The sequence below is a fragment of the Mobula birostris genome, chromosome 1 (assembly GCF_030028105.1).
Source record: "Mobula birostris isolate sMobBir1 chromosome 1, sMobBir1.hap1, whole genome shotgun sequence".
NCBI classification, from domain to species: Eukaryota; Metazoa; Chordata; class Chondrichthyes; order Myliobatiformes; family Myliobatidae; genus Mobula; species Mobula birostris.
The window spans coordinates 140,205,921-140,223,201 of NC_092370.1; the positions used below are offsets into that span (position 1 = coordinate 140,205,921).

The following is a 17,281-nucleotide window of genomic DNA, read 5'->3' on the forward strand; positions in this document are numbered from 1 at the left end:
GACGCAAAATGTTGACTGTCCATTTCACTGTATAGATGCTGCCTGATCTTCTGAATTCTTCCAGCTGCTTATTTTGTGATCTAGATCTCAGTACCTGCAGTCTCTTGTGTCTCCTGAACAGAGATGGAGTCCCCCCCAATCCTCTTTCACCCCATCACCTTCTGCACCTAGCACACCATCCTTTGCCAATCCCTTTGGCTTCTATTAACAGAACACAGCCTATGATGTTGTGCTAACATTTCAAGATCAATCTCATCCTTCTCTCCTACATAGTCCTCCACTTTTCTGCCATACATGTCCCTATCTAAGAGTTTCTTAAATTCTCCAAGTGTGTCAGCCTCGACCAGCACCCTGGCGGGGCATTCCACACACTCACCACCCTCTGTGTAAACTTACCTCTGATATCCACACCCCCCCCCCCACACTTTTGCCAATCACCTTAAAATTATGTCCTCTCATATTAATCATTTCCACCCAGGGAAGTTTCTGACTGTCCACTCAATCTATGCCTTTTATCATCTTACACACCTCTAATAATTCACCTCTCATCCTTCTTCACTCCAAAGAGAAAAGCCCTGGCTCACTCAACCGGTCCTCATATGGATTGCTCTCTAGACTGGGCAGCATCCTGGTAAGTCTCTTCTGCATTCTCTCTAGAGTTTCAACATCCTTCCTATAAAGTGGCGACCAGAGCAGTACACAATATTGCAAGTGTGATCTAAGCATGGTTTTACAGAGCTACAATATTACCTCGTAGCGGAGGCCAACACAGCAGACGCTTTAATAACCCTATCAACATGTGCAGCAACTTCGATCTAGTGCTGTCGACCCAAAGATCCCTCTGTCCCTCCACAACACCAAGAATCCTGCCATCAACCCTACATTCTGCTAGTATGAGCCTCCTTTCCTTGCCTATCCAGGACCACTCTCTCTGCAACTCCCTCGGCTGCTCATCCCTTCCTGCCTAGACCCTCCCCATACCCCTTGCACTTTCCCCTGCAACCACAGGAGGGGCAACACTTGTCCTTACACCACCTCCCTCAGCACTATCCAGGAACCCAACAGTCCTTCCACGTGAGGCAAAGATTCATGTTTACCTCCTTTGATTGACTGTATTCAGGGCTCATGACAATACCCCCCCCTACGTCAGTGAAATCAAGCATGCAGTAGGCACTTTGCAGAGCACCCATGCTCCGCCCCATATGGCCATTGCGGGAATGTAATTTCCAATGCCCTGGTGCACTGCCAGGGAGAGGCCAAATGCAAACTAGAACAGCGCCTCGTGTTCTGTTTAGCCCCGTCAATCTGCAGCTTCAGGTAGCCCCACTTCCCCCATGGCCCTATCCAACTCCCACCAGTCCACCCAATGTCATTCCCTCCTTGATCTCCTCATTTGTTCTTTACCTCTCCCCAACTCATCACCCTTCTACACTTCACCCCTCACCTACCATCAATGGGAGTTTCTCCCTTCATTCACTGTTCCTATCCCCTCCCCCACCTGGATCCATGTGCCCTTCATCCCTCTTTCATCAAGCTCCACCTACCATTTACACTTTCCCCACCCAGCTCTCTCTGCCTATTTTCTTCTTTATATACCTAGTTCCACCTATCACTACCAGTCTCAGACAGGGGAAAGAAAAAAGTACATAGAAGAGTTTAGATCTATTGTCTATGATATAAAAGACTATCTTTTAAAGTTTTAACTTACTGTATAAGACATTTCTCTCTACAAGGAAACATTTCCTCAAGGGTTGGTTGGTTGGTTGGTTGGTGGGAGGAGGAAATTGTCAGTAGCCAAGTTTCCTGCTCAGTAGATCTGACTGGACTGGTCAAAGAACACTGAGGCTGTCTACAAGAAGGGTCAGAGCCGTCTCTATTTCCTGAGGAGACTGAGGTCCTTTAACATCTGCTGGACGATGCTGAAGATGTTCTACGAGTCTGTGGTGACCAGTGCGATTATGTTTGCTGTTGTGTGCTGGGGCAGCAGGCTGAGGGTAGCAGACACCAACAGAATCAACAAATTCGTTCGTAAGGCCGGTGATGTTGTGGGGATGGAACTGGACTCTCTCACGGTGGTGTCTGAAAAAGGGATGCTGTCCAAGTTGCATGCCATCTTGGTCAATGTCCCCCATCTACTACATAATGTACTGGGTGGGCACAGGAGTACATTCAGCCAGAGACTCATTCCACCGAGATGCAACACAGAGCGTCATAAGAAGTCATTCCTGCCTGCGGCCATCAAACTTTACAACTCCTCCCTTGGAGGGTCAGACACCCTGAGCCAATAGGCTGATCCTGGACTTATTTCCTGGCATAATTTACATATTACTATTTAACTATTTATGGTTTCATTACTATTTAATTATTTATGGTGCAACTGTAACAAAAAACAATTTCCCCCGGGATCAATAAAGTATGACTATGACTATCTTCACATGGTTGTAGTTGCACTATAAATTAACCTAATATATAAATGACAGGGGTATATATTTTGTAATTAAAATTCTTTGAAATGCATTTTATTCATTTTCCACACATCTACATAATTTATGGACTTTCCGTATCCTTTTAAATTATTTTTGAGTTGTTTGATGTAACCCCAGTTTCAAAGAAATTAGTTTGAGTTAGAAAATGATGAGGCCACACAATTTTCTGCATATAGACAAAGGAATGTGTGACATACTTCAACTGCTTTTAATGTTTAATGGAACCTCTTTACTAAATGTATACAACAGCTCAAAAATTCAACATGCAAGCTACACCTTCATGCAGATTCTCAAACAATTTGTAAACCTTGAAATATGGCTCAGATAGCTTTATGGTAGCCTGAGGCACTAACGCAACTTCTAGCCTTTAACTATTATGCCCTACAGTAAAGCAAAGCCCACTGTAGTGCTTTCTGAAATTAGTGTAATTTAATATTTAAACTTTGGTGTCAACCCATACAGTTGCTTCAAAAATTTAGAACACAAAAACACCAGTCAAAAATTTGCAAATTAGCCTATTTCAATTATTAACAATGCTTAAATCTTCTGTATTTAATAAAAGTGTCATTGTGAGAGAACATTTCTAATGTGCCAATGGGCACGACAAGAAGATACAAGTTAATGTAACAAGATGAATTCTGTGCAAATAATGAATTGGAGCAAGATTAACAGCACCAGAGTCATTTTGCAAAAACAAAGTAAGCCATCCTTCTTTCCTGACACTGCCACAGATGCAAAGAAAGGCAGATCAACCTTGAAAGAGAACTGGGATCCTTCCAGATGGGGTCATAATTTTGTTAATGGAACAAAGTTTCAGCAGACAACCATACCCTGCAACTTGAGTGGTGGAAAAGTATTGTCAGGTGTAAGGAAGCAATCAATCTCAGTAAGTGTCTTTAAAGGAAAGTAACCCTTTAGGAAGGAGGGTATAAGGCAAAAATCCAATTACTAGGGTCATAATCAAATAAGATTTTCCAAAATAACGTTTAACACTGGAAGCCTCAATACAGCATTATGATTCATACATGTTGCCACATGCATGGAGCAATCATTTTCTGAAGGCTATCGTATAGATATTAATGCATTGAATTAGTAACTTGTTGCAAACCAGGCATTAACTTTTTCAACAGTGAAGTAAAGAACAAGATTGACCACGTAATATTGTCGTTCGTCTTCCAACCACATTAATTCCATATGAACTTTTCCTTCATGATCCTTGTAGTCAATTGTCTGCCTCTTGCCCAGATATCTGTATCTTATGTCAGATGCAGGAACTGTCTGCAAAGCCACAGGCGAGCTAACACACCAGAATGGCTTTTCTGCTTCATCCAAAACAGTCACATCCATCAAGCAACAATGCTGAAAAACAATGCAGTAAAGAGATTTGTTAGATTGCGGAAATCCAGAGCAACACACAGAAAATGTTGGAGGAACTCAGCAGGTCAGGCAGCATCTATGGAGAGGAATAAACAGTTGACGTTTTGAGCTGAGACTCTTCATCGGGGTCTTTGCCTGAATTGTTGACTGCTGTTTCCTCTCCATAGATGCTGCTTGACCTGCTGAGCTCCTCTAAAAGAATGCAGTATGATCTTTTGAAGTAGTGCTAAATAACATTGCAATAAAATCAAATCTTGCTACAACGGACAATATAATAATATTTTTCCCATACCATAACAATAATCAGCTTGCATTTTGCCATACAATGGGAAACTTAGATCACTACATTTTACACTGCAAAAATTCTGAGAGCATCATGTAAATCTAAAATTTCCATGTCCAGTGTCCCTTTTATTTTCCATGAAGGATCTGAGCATGAACTGGAATATAGCTTCAGACCTTGGCAGCTATGTACATGCCATTGCTCAGTCTGAAAATCAAAGACAGTTAGACTATAATAGATTGAAAGACATAGGAGCAGATTTAGGCCATTTGGCCCACCAAGTCTGTTCCACCATTCCATCTTGGCCGATTCATTTCCCCTCTTAGCCTCATTCTCCTGTCTTCTCCCCAAAACTTTGATACCCTACTAACCAAGAACCTATGAACCACTGTTTTAAATATACTCAATGACTTGGCCTCCACTGTCATCTGTGGAAATGAATTGCACAGATTCATCACCTTCTGGCTAAAGAAATTCCTTTACATCGCTGTTCTAAATGGACGTCCTAGACTCACCCACTATAGGGAATATCTTCTGCGCATCTACTCTATCTAGGCCTTTCAATATTAGGCTATGTCCACACTACGCTGGATAATTTTGAAAACAAAGCTTTTTCTCTTCGTTTTGACCCTCTGTCCACATTGAAACGGCGTTTTCATCCCCCAAAAATGGAGCTTTTCTAACACTCTCCAGAGTGTGTAAATTTGAAAACGATTGTTGCGCGTTGTAGTGTGGACTGGGTAAACGGAGATATTTAAAAATGCTGTCATGACAACACCACAACAACAATGCTTTTTCTGTTTCTGCTTGGTACTGCACAAGCACTGCCAGGCGGCTGTTATAAGGCGCAATCGGTGTGAACAGCGTGAGTGTTAAATTGTAAACTGAGCTTTTTTGACTATTTAAAAACGCTGTCATGACATGCAGGAACAGATGGCGGCAGCACGGCATTTCACTGTTTTCTTGAGCGCAACCTACCCACACAACCTAACAATTTCAGAACAGATGGCAACAAGACTGAAGCCAGAAGACTTAGAAGTGTGCTCACCAAATACTTTGACCCATAGCTTACTGAATAAATAAGTATACTCACTTTGCCCTGTTTTCTGTCCTTGCTTGTACGAAGGTGGTTTACCTATTTATGCAAGTACTTCTCTGACAATAGATGTGTAACAGCCTAATATAACATTGTATGGAAATACAAGATAACACTGATGTAGACATGTTTTATACATTTAACAAGGTGCTTTATTAATGCAACAGAGGGAGTTTTTCAATGTTCGTCATCAGCCGAGTCATACTGTCCGTGAGCTCCCTGTCGGTTGCCTCCATACGCTCCAGTATTCGTTTTTTTTAGTTTTAAGTCCTCCTGCGTGAGAGCCAACAGCAATTCCTTTGAAGTTTTTCTAGTCTGTAATTGGACAAACGCACACCAAGTATACCGTTTCCTCTTCGCTTGTTTTCTGTGTCCTGCGCATGCCCAGTAGGAGATTCGCCCAAATATCCATTCTAATGTGGACGGAGATATTTTGGAAAATGCTTGGCGTGGACGCCTGTCGTTTTTACTTGAAAACGGTGTTTTCAAAATTATCCGGTCTAGTGTGGACGTAGCCTTAGATAGGTTTCAATAAGATCCACCCGTCCCCCATTCTTCAAAAATCCAGTGAGTACAGACTCAGAGTCATCAACGCTCCTCATGCATTAACCCTTTTATTCCTGGAATCATTCTCAGGAACCTCCTCTGGAACCTCTCCAATGTCAGCACATCTTTTGTTAGATAAAGGGCCCAGAAGTGCTCACAATACTATAAAAATGTAGTCTGACCAATGTCTTATAAACCTCAGCATTACAGCCTTGCTTTTATATTATAGTACTCTCAAAATGAATTAACATTGCATTTGCCTTCCTCACCACTGATCAAACCTGTAAGTTAGCCTTGAGGGAATCCTGCATGAGGACTCTCAAATCTACAGTTTTATTCCTTCTACCAAAATGCATGACCATACACTTCCCTACACTATATTCCACTTCTGCCACTTTGTCTATTCTCCCAATCCAAGTCCTTCTGCAGCCTCCCTGCTTCATCAACACTATCTGCCCCTCCACCCAACTTCAAATCATCAGCAAACTTGGCCACAAAGCCTTCATCCAAATCGTTGGACATATAACGTAAAAAGAATCTGTCCAACATTAACCCCTGTGGAACACCACTAGTTGCTGACAGCTAACAAGAAGAGGGTCCTTTACTCCCGCACTTTGCCTCCTGTCAGTCAGCCAATCTTCTATCCAAGTTAATGTCCTTCCTGTAATACCCTGGATTCTTACCTTGTTCAGCAGCCTCATGTGCAATACCTTATAATTTTCTTCTGTCTGCCTCCCTCCTTTCTTAAAAAGTGGAGCCGGTTTTGTAGTTTTCCATTCCTCCAGAACCATTTCAGAATCTAGTGATTCTTGAAAGAACATTACTAATGCTTTCACAATCTTTCCAGTTACCTCTTTCAGAATCTGGGATGCAGTCCATCTGGTCCAGGTATTTACCTACCTACGGATCTCTCAGCTTCCCAAGAAACTTCTCCTTCGTATAGGTTGAGAACCCCTCATCTGAAATGCTTGGGGCTAGAAGTGTTTCATATTCTGGATTTTTTTTCTAATTTTGGGATATATTACGAGATAGCTTGGGATCACCATTATTGTTAACTCTGGATTTATGTGCTACTGGTGAGCACACTTGTTCATCACATATCTGTACTTAACAGTAAAAATTATTACATACCATTAATATTACGAAAATATCATGTTTTCAGGGTAACAAAAACAACACAGCAGCATCAGAAGAAAACCTGAATCAGCTGTTGAACAACAATAAACAGCAGCAGGCTTTCACTCTCCATCTATAATACCATGTTTTGATTAAAAAGATACAGTACACTGTATATTTTTTAGGTTTTATATAAGGTATAAAAACAATCAGCACTGTAGACTTGGTCTGGCTTTCATCTGCGTTGATCTTAGCAAACAGAATCTTTGTGCTGCCTCGTGATAAATAAGCAAATGCTTCAAAAATTTAATGCATTCCTTTTCTTAAATTTTTGCCCAATTATCCATCCTGCTAAATATTCACAATTAACTTTAATTTTTAGCTTGTCATGATAGATCTTCGCTTGTTTCATGATCAGCATAAAGTTAAACAGCATACGTTCAGTCTGACACTGACAAATCCACTCTTTCAATACATGATCGCCATCTTCATTTTTCGCTTTAAGAAGTGTTTTTCCACTTTTCATCAACTTCTGTTCATTACACACAAAGTCACTTCTCAGAATGGTCTGTGGTACACAGAGACCTGTGCATCACCTGGGAGACTTCCAAGCACCTTGTGGAATTTTCCATTTGTAACATCATGTCAGATTTTCGGATTTCAGAAGTTTACAGATTTTGGATTTTTGGATAAAGGGTACTTAACCTGTAGTAGCAAATGCACTCCTTCCCCCAACACTCGAATTTCTGGCATATTGCTAATGTAGTCAACAGTGAAAACTGATGCAAAATACTTAAAAGTTTGTCCACCATTGCCTTGTAACTTATTACTACCTCTTAAGCATCATTTTTCCAGAGGTCCATTACCCACTCTCCCCCATCTTTCACACTCTATAGATCTGGAAAAAAAACTTTAGGTAGCCTCTTTGATATTACTGGCTAGCTTATCTTCATATTTCATCTTTTCTTCCCTTATGTTTTTTGTAGTTGCTTTTTGTTGGTTTTTAAAAAGCTTTTCAATCCTCTAACTTCTCACTAACCTTTTCTATAATATATGCTCTTTTTGCTTTTATGCTGCCTTTGACTTCCCTTGTTGGCCATGGTTGCCTCATCCTCCCTTAAGAATACTATTTCATCTTCGGGATGCATCTATCCCACCCCTTCCAAATTGCCCCCAGAAACACTATCTATTGCAGTTCTGCTGTCATCCCTGCTTGTGTCCCCTTCCATTAAACTTTGGCCAGCTCCTCTCTCATGCCTCTGTAATTCCCTTTACTCCACTTCAATAATGATACATCTAACATTATCCTCTCGCTCTCAAACTTCAGGGTGAATTCTATCATATAATGATCACTGCCTCCTAAAAGTCTCTTTTACCTTGAACTCCCTAATCAAATCTGGTTCATTATAAAACACCCAATCCAGAATTGCCTTTTCCCAAGTGGGCTCAACCACAAGCTGCTCTAAAACGTCATCTCCTAGGCATTCTACAAATTCCATCTCTTGGGATCTAGCACCAACCAGATTTTGCCAATCTACCTGCATATTGAAATCCCACATAACTGTTGTTACATTTCCCTTTTCTCAATTTCCCAGTGAAATTTATATCCCACATTCTGGCAACTGTTCAGGAACCTACAGTTGAAGTCAGAAGTTTACAGACACCTTAGCCAAATACATTTAAACTCAGTTTTTCACAATTACTGACATTTAATCCTAGAAAACATTCTCTGTCTTAGGTCAGTTAGGATCACTACTTTATTTTAAGAATGTGAAATGTCAGAATAATAGTAGAGAGAATGATTTATTTCAGCTTTTATTTCTTTCATCACTTTCCCAGTGGGTCAGAAGTTTACATACACTTTGTTAGTATTTGGTAGCATTGCCTTTAAATTGTTTAACTTGGGTCAAACATTTTGGGTAGCCTTCCACAAGCTTCTCACAGAAAGTTGCTGGAATTTTGTTCCATTCCTCCAGACAGAACTGGCGTAACTGAGTCAGATTTGTAAGCCTCCTTGCTCACACACGTTTTTTCAGTTCTGCCCACAAATTTTCTATCGGACTGAGGTCAGGGCTTTGTGATGGCCACTCCAATACCTTGACTATGTTGTCCTTAAGCAATTTTGCCACAACTTTGGAGGTATGCTTGGGGTCATTGTCCATTTGGAAGACCCATTTGCAACCCAGCTTTAACTTCCTGGCTGATGTCTTGAAATGCTGCTTCAATATATCCACATGATGCCATCTATTTTGTGAAGTGCACCAGTTCCTCCTACAGCAAAGCACCCCCACAGCATGATGCTGCCACCCCCAGGCTTCACGGTTGGGATGGTGTTCTTCGGCTTGCAAGCTTCACCCTTTTTCCTCCAAACATAACGATGGTCATTATGGCCAAACAGTTCAATTTTTGTTTCATCAGACCAGAGGACATTTCTCCAAAAAGTAAGATCTTTGTCCCCATGTGCACTTGCAAACTGTAGTCTGGCTTTTTTATGGCGGTTTTGGAGCAGTGGCTTCTTCCTTGCTGAGCAGCCTTTCAGGTTATGTCGATATAGGACTTGTTTTACTGTGGATAGAGATACTTGTCTACCTGTTTCCTCCAGCATCTTCACAAGGCCCTTTGCTGTTGTTCTCGGATTAACTTGCACTTTTTGCGCCAAAGTACGTTCATCTCCAGGAGACAGAATGTGTCTCCTTCCTGAGCGGTATGACGGCTGCGTGGTCCCATGGTGTTTATACTTGCCCGTTATTGTTTGTACAGATGAACGTGGTACCTTCAGGTGTGTGGAAATTGCTCCCAAGGATGAACCAGGCTTGACACCATTTTCTGACCTCAATCCGACAGAAGACTTGTAGGCAGAACTGAAAAAGCATGTGTGAGCAAGGAGGCCTACAAACCTGACTCAGTTACACCAGTTCTGTCTGGAGGAATGGAACAAAATTCCAGCAACTTACTGCGAGAAGCTTGTGGAAGGCTACCCAAAACGTTTGACCCAAGCTAAACAATTTAAAGGCAATGCTACCAAATACTAACATAGTGTATGTAAACTTCTGACCCACTGGGAAAGTGATGAAAGAAATAAAAGCTGAAATAAATCATTCTCTCTACTTTTATTCTGACATTTCACATTCTTAAAATAAAGTAGTGATCCTAACTGACCTAAGACAAGGAATCAAAGTTGCTGGTGAACTCAGCAGGCCAGGCAGCATCTCTAGGAAGAGGTACAGTTGACGTTTCAGGCCGGGACCCTTCATCAGGACTAACTGAAAGAACAGCTAGTAAGAGATTTGAATGTGGGAGAGGGAGGGGGAGATCTGAAATGATAGGAGAAGACAGGAGGGGGAGGGATGGAGCCAAGAGCTGGACAGTTGATTGGCAAAAGGGATATGAGAGGATCATGGGACAGGAGGCCCAGGACCAAAGAAAAGGGGGGGGGGGGAGAACCCAGAGGATGGGCAAGTGAGAGGGACAGAGGGAGAAAAAGGAGAGAGAGAGAAAGAATGCATGTATATAAATAAATAATGGATGGGGTACGAGGGGGAGGTGGGGCATTAGCGGAAGTTTGAGAAGTCAATGTTCATGCCATCAGGTTGGAGGCTACCCAGACAGAATATAAGGTGTCATTCCTCCAACCTGAGTGTGGCTTCATCTTTACAGTAGAGGAGGCCGTGGATAGACATATCAGAATGGGAATGGGACGTGGAATTAAAATGTGTGGCCACTGGGAGATCCTGCTTTCTCTGGCGGACAGAGCGTAGGTGTTCAGCAAAACCATCTCCCAGTCTTCGTCGGGTCTCACCAATATATTCAAGGCCACATCAGGAGCACCGGACACAGTATATCACCCCAGCCGACTCACAGGTGAAGTGTCGCCTCACCTGGAAGGACAGCCGACGGAACATCAAATGTCTCGACTTCACCGCACCTTGTTCCCATTCCAACCTCACACCTTCCGAACGCTCTGCTCTCCACTCCCTCCGCACTAATCCTAACCTTACTATAAACCCGCCGATAAGGGGGGTGCTGTTGTAGTCTGGCGTACTGACCTCTACCTTGCCGAGGCACAGCGACAACTCGCGGATACCTCCTCTTATTTACCCCTCGATCGTGATCCCACTAAGGAGCACCAGGCCATTGTCTCCCACACCATCACCGACTTTATCCGCTCAGGGGATCTCCCATCCACTGCTACCAACCTTACAGTTCCCACATCCCGCACTTCCCGTTTCTACCTCTTACCCAAGATCCACAAACCTGCCTGTCCTGGTAGACCTATTGTCTCAGCTTGCTCCTGCCCCACCGAACTCACTTCTGCATACCTTGACACTGTTTTATCCCCCCTTGTTCAATCCCTTCCTACTATGTTCGTGACACTTCTCACGCTCCTTAAACTTTTCGATGATTTTAAGTTCCCTGGCCCCCACTGCTTTATTTTCACCATGGATGTCCAGTCCCTATATACTTCCATACCCAATCAGGAAGGTCTCAAACCTCTCTGCTTCTTTTTGGATTCCAGACTTAACCAGTTCCCCTCTACCACCACTCTGCTCCATCTAGCGGAATTAGTCCTTACTCTTAATAATTTCTCCTTTGGCTCCTCCCACTTCCTCCAAACTAAAGGTGTAGCCAAGGGCACCCATATGGGTCACAGCTATGCCTGCATTTTTGTTGGCTTTGTGGAACAATCTATGTTCCAAACCTATTCTGGTATCTGTCCTCCACGTTTCCTTTGCTACATCGATGACTGCATTGGTGCTGCTTCCTGCACGCATACTGAGCTCGTTGACTTCATTAACTTTGCCTACAACTTTCACCCTGCCCTCAAGTTTACCTGGTCCATTTCCGACACCTCCCTCCCCTTTCTAGATCTTTCTGTCTCTACCTGTGGAGACAGCTTATCTACTGATGTCTACTATAAGCCTACTGACTCTCACAGCCATCTGGACTATTCATCTTCTCACACTGTTGCCTGCAAAAATGCCATCCCCTTTTTGCAATTCCTCCGTCTCCGCCGCATCTGCTCTCAGGATGAGGCTCTTCATTCTAGGATGAGGGAGATGTCCTTTTTTAAAGAAAGGGGCTTCCCTTCCTCCACTATCAACTCTGCTCTCAAACGCATCTCCCCCATTTCACGTACATCTGCTCTCACTCCATCCTCCCGCCACCCCACTAGGAATAGGGTTCCCCTGGTCCTCACCTACCACCCCACCAGCCTCCGGGTCCAACATATTATTCTCCGTAACTTCCGCCACCTCCAGCGGGATCCCACCACTAAGCACATCTTTCCCTCCCCCCCTGCTTTCCGCAAGGATCGCTCCCTACGCGACTCCCTTGTCCATTCATCCCCCCCATCCCTCCCCACTGATCTCCCTCCTGGCACTTATCCTTGTATGCAGAACAAGTGCTACACATGCCCTTACACTTCCTCCCATACCACCATTCAGGGTCCCAGACAGTCCTTCCAGGTGAGGCGACACTTCACCTGTGAGTCGGCTGGGGCGATATACTGCGTCCGGTGCTCCTGATGTGGCCTTCTATATATTGGCGAGACCCGACGCAGACTGGGAGATTGTTTTGCTGAACACCTACGCTCTGTCCGCCAGAGAAAGCAGGATCTCCCAGTGGCCACACATTTTAATTCCACCTCCTATTCCAATTTTGATATGTCTATCCATGGCCTCCTCTACTGTAAAGATGAAGCCACATTCAGGTTGAAGGAACAACACCTTATATTCCGTCCGGGTAGCCTTCAACCTGATGGCATGAACATCGACTTCTCTAACTTACGCTAATGCCCCACCTCCCCCTCGTACCCTATCCGTTATTCATATACATACATTCTCATATTCTCTCTCTCTCTCTCCCCCTCCCCCTTTTTCTCCGTCTGTCCCTCTGACTATACCCCCCGCTCATTCTCTGGGTCCCCCCGCCCCTTTTCCTTCTCCCTGGGCCTCCTGTCCCATGATCCTCTCATATCCCTTTTGCCAATCAACTGTCCAGCTCTTGGCTCCATCCCTCCCCCTCCTGTCTTCTCCTATCATTTTGGATCTCCTCCTCCCCCTCCCACTTTCAAATCTCTTACTAGCTCTTCTTTCAGTTAGTCCTGATGAAGGGTCTCGGCCCGAAACGTCGACTGTACCTCTTCCTAGAGATGCTGCCTGGTCTGCTGCATTCACCACCATCTTTGATGTGTGTTGCTTGAATTTCCAGCATCTGCAGAATTCCTCACGTAATACAGGGAATGTTTTCTGGGACTAAATGTCAGGAATTGTGAAAAACTGAGTTTAAATGTATTTGGCTAAGGTGTATGTAAACTTCTGACTTCAACTGTATATATCTCCCATCAGTGTCTTTTTACCCTTGTTTCTTAACTCTACCCACAAGGATTCCACATGTTGCAATCCCATAATCACCTTTTCTAAAGATTTGATTTCACTTGTTCCCCAACAATGCCACCCCATCTCCACTGCCTATCTGTCTGACCTCTTGATACACGTGCATTCTTGGATGTTAAGCTGCCAGCTATGACCTTCTTTCAGCTGCAATTCAGTAATTCCCCCAGCATCATATCTGGCAATCTCTAACTGCACTACAAGATCACCAATCCCATTCTGTACAATGAACACATTCACATATGATACTTCAGTCCTGTATTCGTTACCCTTTGCAATTTTTCCTCCATGTTACATTTCAATTCATCCCACCGACTGAAATTTTGCCCTATCATCCTATCATTTGCCCGTCCGTCCTCACAATCCCACTACACAGTGCATTAACTTTTAAACCAATTGCCTCATCACTCTGGTTCCCATCTCCCTGGCAAATGTGTCTAAATCTCCCCAACAGCTCTAGCAAACCTAACCACAAGTAGGATGGTCTGCCTCAGGTTCAGGTGTAACCGTCCTTTTTAAACAGATCATACCTTTCTTAGAAGAGATCCCAATGATCCAGAAAACTGAAACCCTGCCCCACTCAGACAAGAAAATCTGCAGATGCTGGAAATCTAAGCAACACACCTAGTTCTGATGAAGGGTCTTGGCCAGTAATGTTAACTGTTTACACTTTTCCATTGATGCTGCCTGGCCTGCTGAGTTCCTCCAGCATTTTGTGTGTGTACCCTGCGTCACTTCCTCAGCTACTCATTTGTATGGACTATCTTTCTATTCCTGCCTTGACCAGCATGTGGTCCTAGGAGTAATTCAGAGATTACTACCTTGGAGGTCATGCTCTCCCGTCTCTTCCTTAACTCCCTCTACTCACTGCTCAGGGCCGCTTCCCCCTTTCTACTTATGTCATTGGTACCAAAGGCAGAATTTGCCAGTGGTCAATCAGTTTAATTCCCATCCCCATTCTAATATGTTGGTCCACGGCTTCCTCTTTGGTCTTGATGAGGCCACTCTCCAAGGTGGAAGAGCAACATTTCATAATCCATCTAGGCGGCCTCCAACCTAATGACACGATCATCAATTTCTCCTTCCTGTAGTTATATTCTCCCTCCCCCTTCCCTCTTCTATTACCTATTCTAGCCTCTTACCTCTTCTCCTCACCTGCCTACCACCTCCTCCTTCTTCCTTTTCACCCATAGTCCACTCTCCTCTCCATCAGATTCCTCCTTCTCCAGCCCTTTACTTTTCCCACCCAACTAGCTTCACCCATCACCTTCCAGCTTGTCCTTCTTCTCCAGGCCTCCCTTTTTATTCTGGTATCTTCCCACTACTTTCCAGTCCTGAAGAAGGGTCTCGGTCCAAAATGTCTAACGTTTGTTCATTTTCATAGAAGCTGCCTGATTTGCTGAGTTCCTCCAGCATTTTGTGTGTGTCGGCATAAAAGAATGTCACCAAAAACCTTAACAAACAAATGCACAGTATCCAAACTGATTGCATCATGGCCTGGAATGGTTGCACCATGGCCACCAATGCTCAGGAATAGAAAAGTGGATAGAAAGTCGTAGGTGCATACTAGCCCACAGACAAACCCTTCCCACCATTGAGCATATCTACATGGAGCGATGCCAGAAGAAAGCAACATCCATCATCCAGGCCATGCCCTCTTCTCACAGATGCCACTGAGATGGAGGTACAGGAGCTTTGCATCCCACACTACCAGGTTCAGGAAAAGTTATTATCCTTCAACCATCAGACCTCTGAATCAGTGTGGATAGCTTTGTTTACCTCAACTCTGAACTGATTCCACAACCTACATATTAATTTTCAAGGGCTCTACAACTGACGTTCTCTACATTATTCATTTCTTCGTTCGCACAATTTATCTTCTTGTGCACATTACCTGTTTTTTTCAGTCTTGCTTATGTACAGTTTTTCAAAAATTCTATTGCATTTCCTTATTTTCCTGTAAATGTCTGGAAGAAAATGATTCTCAAGGTAGCATATGGTGACATATAGGTACTTGGTACTTGAAGATTTGGACACTAGCTCACTTTTTTTAAATATACAGTATTTCTGTGTTTGCACATTTTTAAATCTATTCAATATAAGTAATTGATGTTTTTAATGTTTTCATTTATTTTTTCTCTCTCTGCTAGATTATGCATTGAACTGCTGCTAAGTTAACAAATTTCACATCACATGCCAAGGATAATAAACCTGATTCTGATTCTGAATTTGACTTTGACTTAAAGGCAAATGATAGAAAACCAAGAGAGGAGCTGTTAAAATTCTGAGTATGTGGCAGCATCAACAGAAATCGGGTGTGAAGGAGGTGATTGGACCACAACCAATGTATTGGCGTATCACCTGCATAAAACCAAACCTTGGGAATGCCAAAATACCCATCACTGCGTAACGAAAATCCTCGTTAGGTAGATAATGAGTACATTATTCAGGAAGAAGGTACAGGAGTCTCAGGACTCACACCACCAAGTTCAGGAATAGTTACTACTTCTCAGCCATCAGGCTCTTGAACCAAAGGGGATAACTTCACTTCATCATTAAAGTGTGCCCACAATCTGTGGACTCAGTCTTATCTCATGTTCTCAATATTTATTGCTTATTTATTTATTATTATTTCTTTCTTTTTGTATTAGCACAATTTGTTGTCTTTTTCGCATTTGTTGAACACCCAGGTCAGTGTGGTCTTCCAATGATTCTATTATGCTTTTTATTCTATTATGGATTAATTCAGTATGCCCACAAGAAAATTAATCTCAGGGTTGTATATGGTGACCTACATGTACTTTGATAATAAATTTACTTTGAACTTTAATGGAACTTCCGTAGCTTTATACATGTTCCTCAAATAAAGTCAACACATTGATTACATGCCATCAGATACCAATTACTTTACATTAATACGATTTTAATACAAACGTGAGCATAGTTCATACCGGTATTTATGTATTTATCAACATTTTATTCCATATCTGTACTTTAGCCTCTTATTTTCATATAATTCTTTATAATTGTTGGATTTTTTTTTATACTGCATGTCGTACCCTGACCAACAGACCACAGCACATTACTAATACGTATATTGTGAATAAAGTTGATCCTTGATTTTGACCTACTGTAAGCTACACTCTCATTACTAATACTTATCTTTTCACTAGTGAGGTTGCATGAGTCATTGCAGGAAAAGACTGCAAAAAAAAAAAAGAAAAAAAATCCCATTGTAAACTCACCTTCAGTAAGTAGCAATCATTCCCTGTTTGGATATGTATGCTGTGTCTTAATGAATTTGCTGTGGTGTGTTAGCCAGGGCACAGCATGCAACAAAAAACAACATTCAAAAATTATAAAGAAATATATATAAAAAAAATGTCGAAGTTATATTTTGGATATGGTATAAAATGTATATATACCAGCATGTATTTATAATGTAAGCAGCATTATAAAAAGTGTTTCAGTGTTTACAGTGCAGTGATGGCCTCCACTACAAGAAAGATTTGCAATAAGACAGCTAGCACTGACATTAAGCCAACAGTACAAGGTTTTAAAATACCCTTCCCTAATGCGAAACAGGGGACAGGGAACTGAATAAATGTTCTCCATCCAATTTTTGAGCATTGCCACAATCTCCCAAAACTACTGCACTGAATTTTGCATTGTGTTACATTTTAAAAGCATCACAAGAGCTATTAGACCGAACTACAAATCACTAAGTCAGTATCTCTAATAATCTCCGCGAAATTCTTTCCTGCAGGCACCTGTGGAGGCCAAGCCTTTATACATATTTAAGGCAGAGGTTGATAGATTATTGATTAGTCAGGACATGAAGGGATACAGGGAGAGGGCAGGAGATTGGGGCTGAGAGGAAAATTGGATCAGCCATGATGAAATGGCAAAGTGGACTGGGAAACCGTTTCGCTGAACACCTACGCTCTGTCCGCCAGAGAAAACAGGATCCCCCAGAGGCCACACA

At 42.6% G+C, this 17,281-nt stretch overlaps 1 protein-coding gene across 2 annotated transcripts in view; it reads right to left on the reverse strand.

The window, feature by feature from the left end:
• Window positions 1-2,561: 2,561 nt before the first annotated feature.
• fbxo15 (F-box protein 15) overlaps window positions 2,562-17,281 on the reverse strand; it is a 45,869-nt gene continuing 31,149 nt past the window's right edge. For both annotated transcript variants that reach the window (XM_072274006.1, XM_072273916.1), the window contains exon 10: window positions 2,562-3,845. In XM_072274006.1, the coding sequence (XP_072130107.1) occupies window positions 3,576-3,845 (270 nt within the window). In that variant the 3' untranslated portion in view covers window positions 2,562-3,575. The remainder of the gene's footprint in view (window positions 3,846-17,281) is intronic.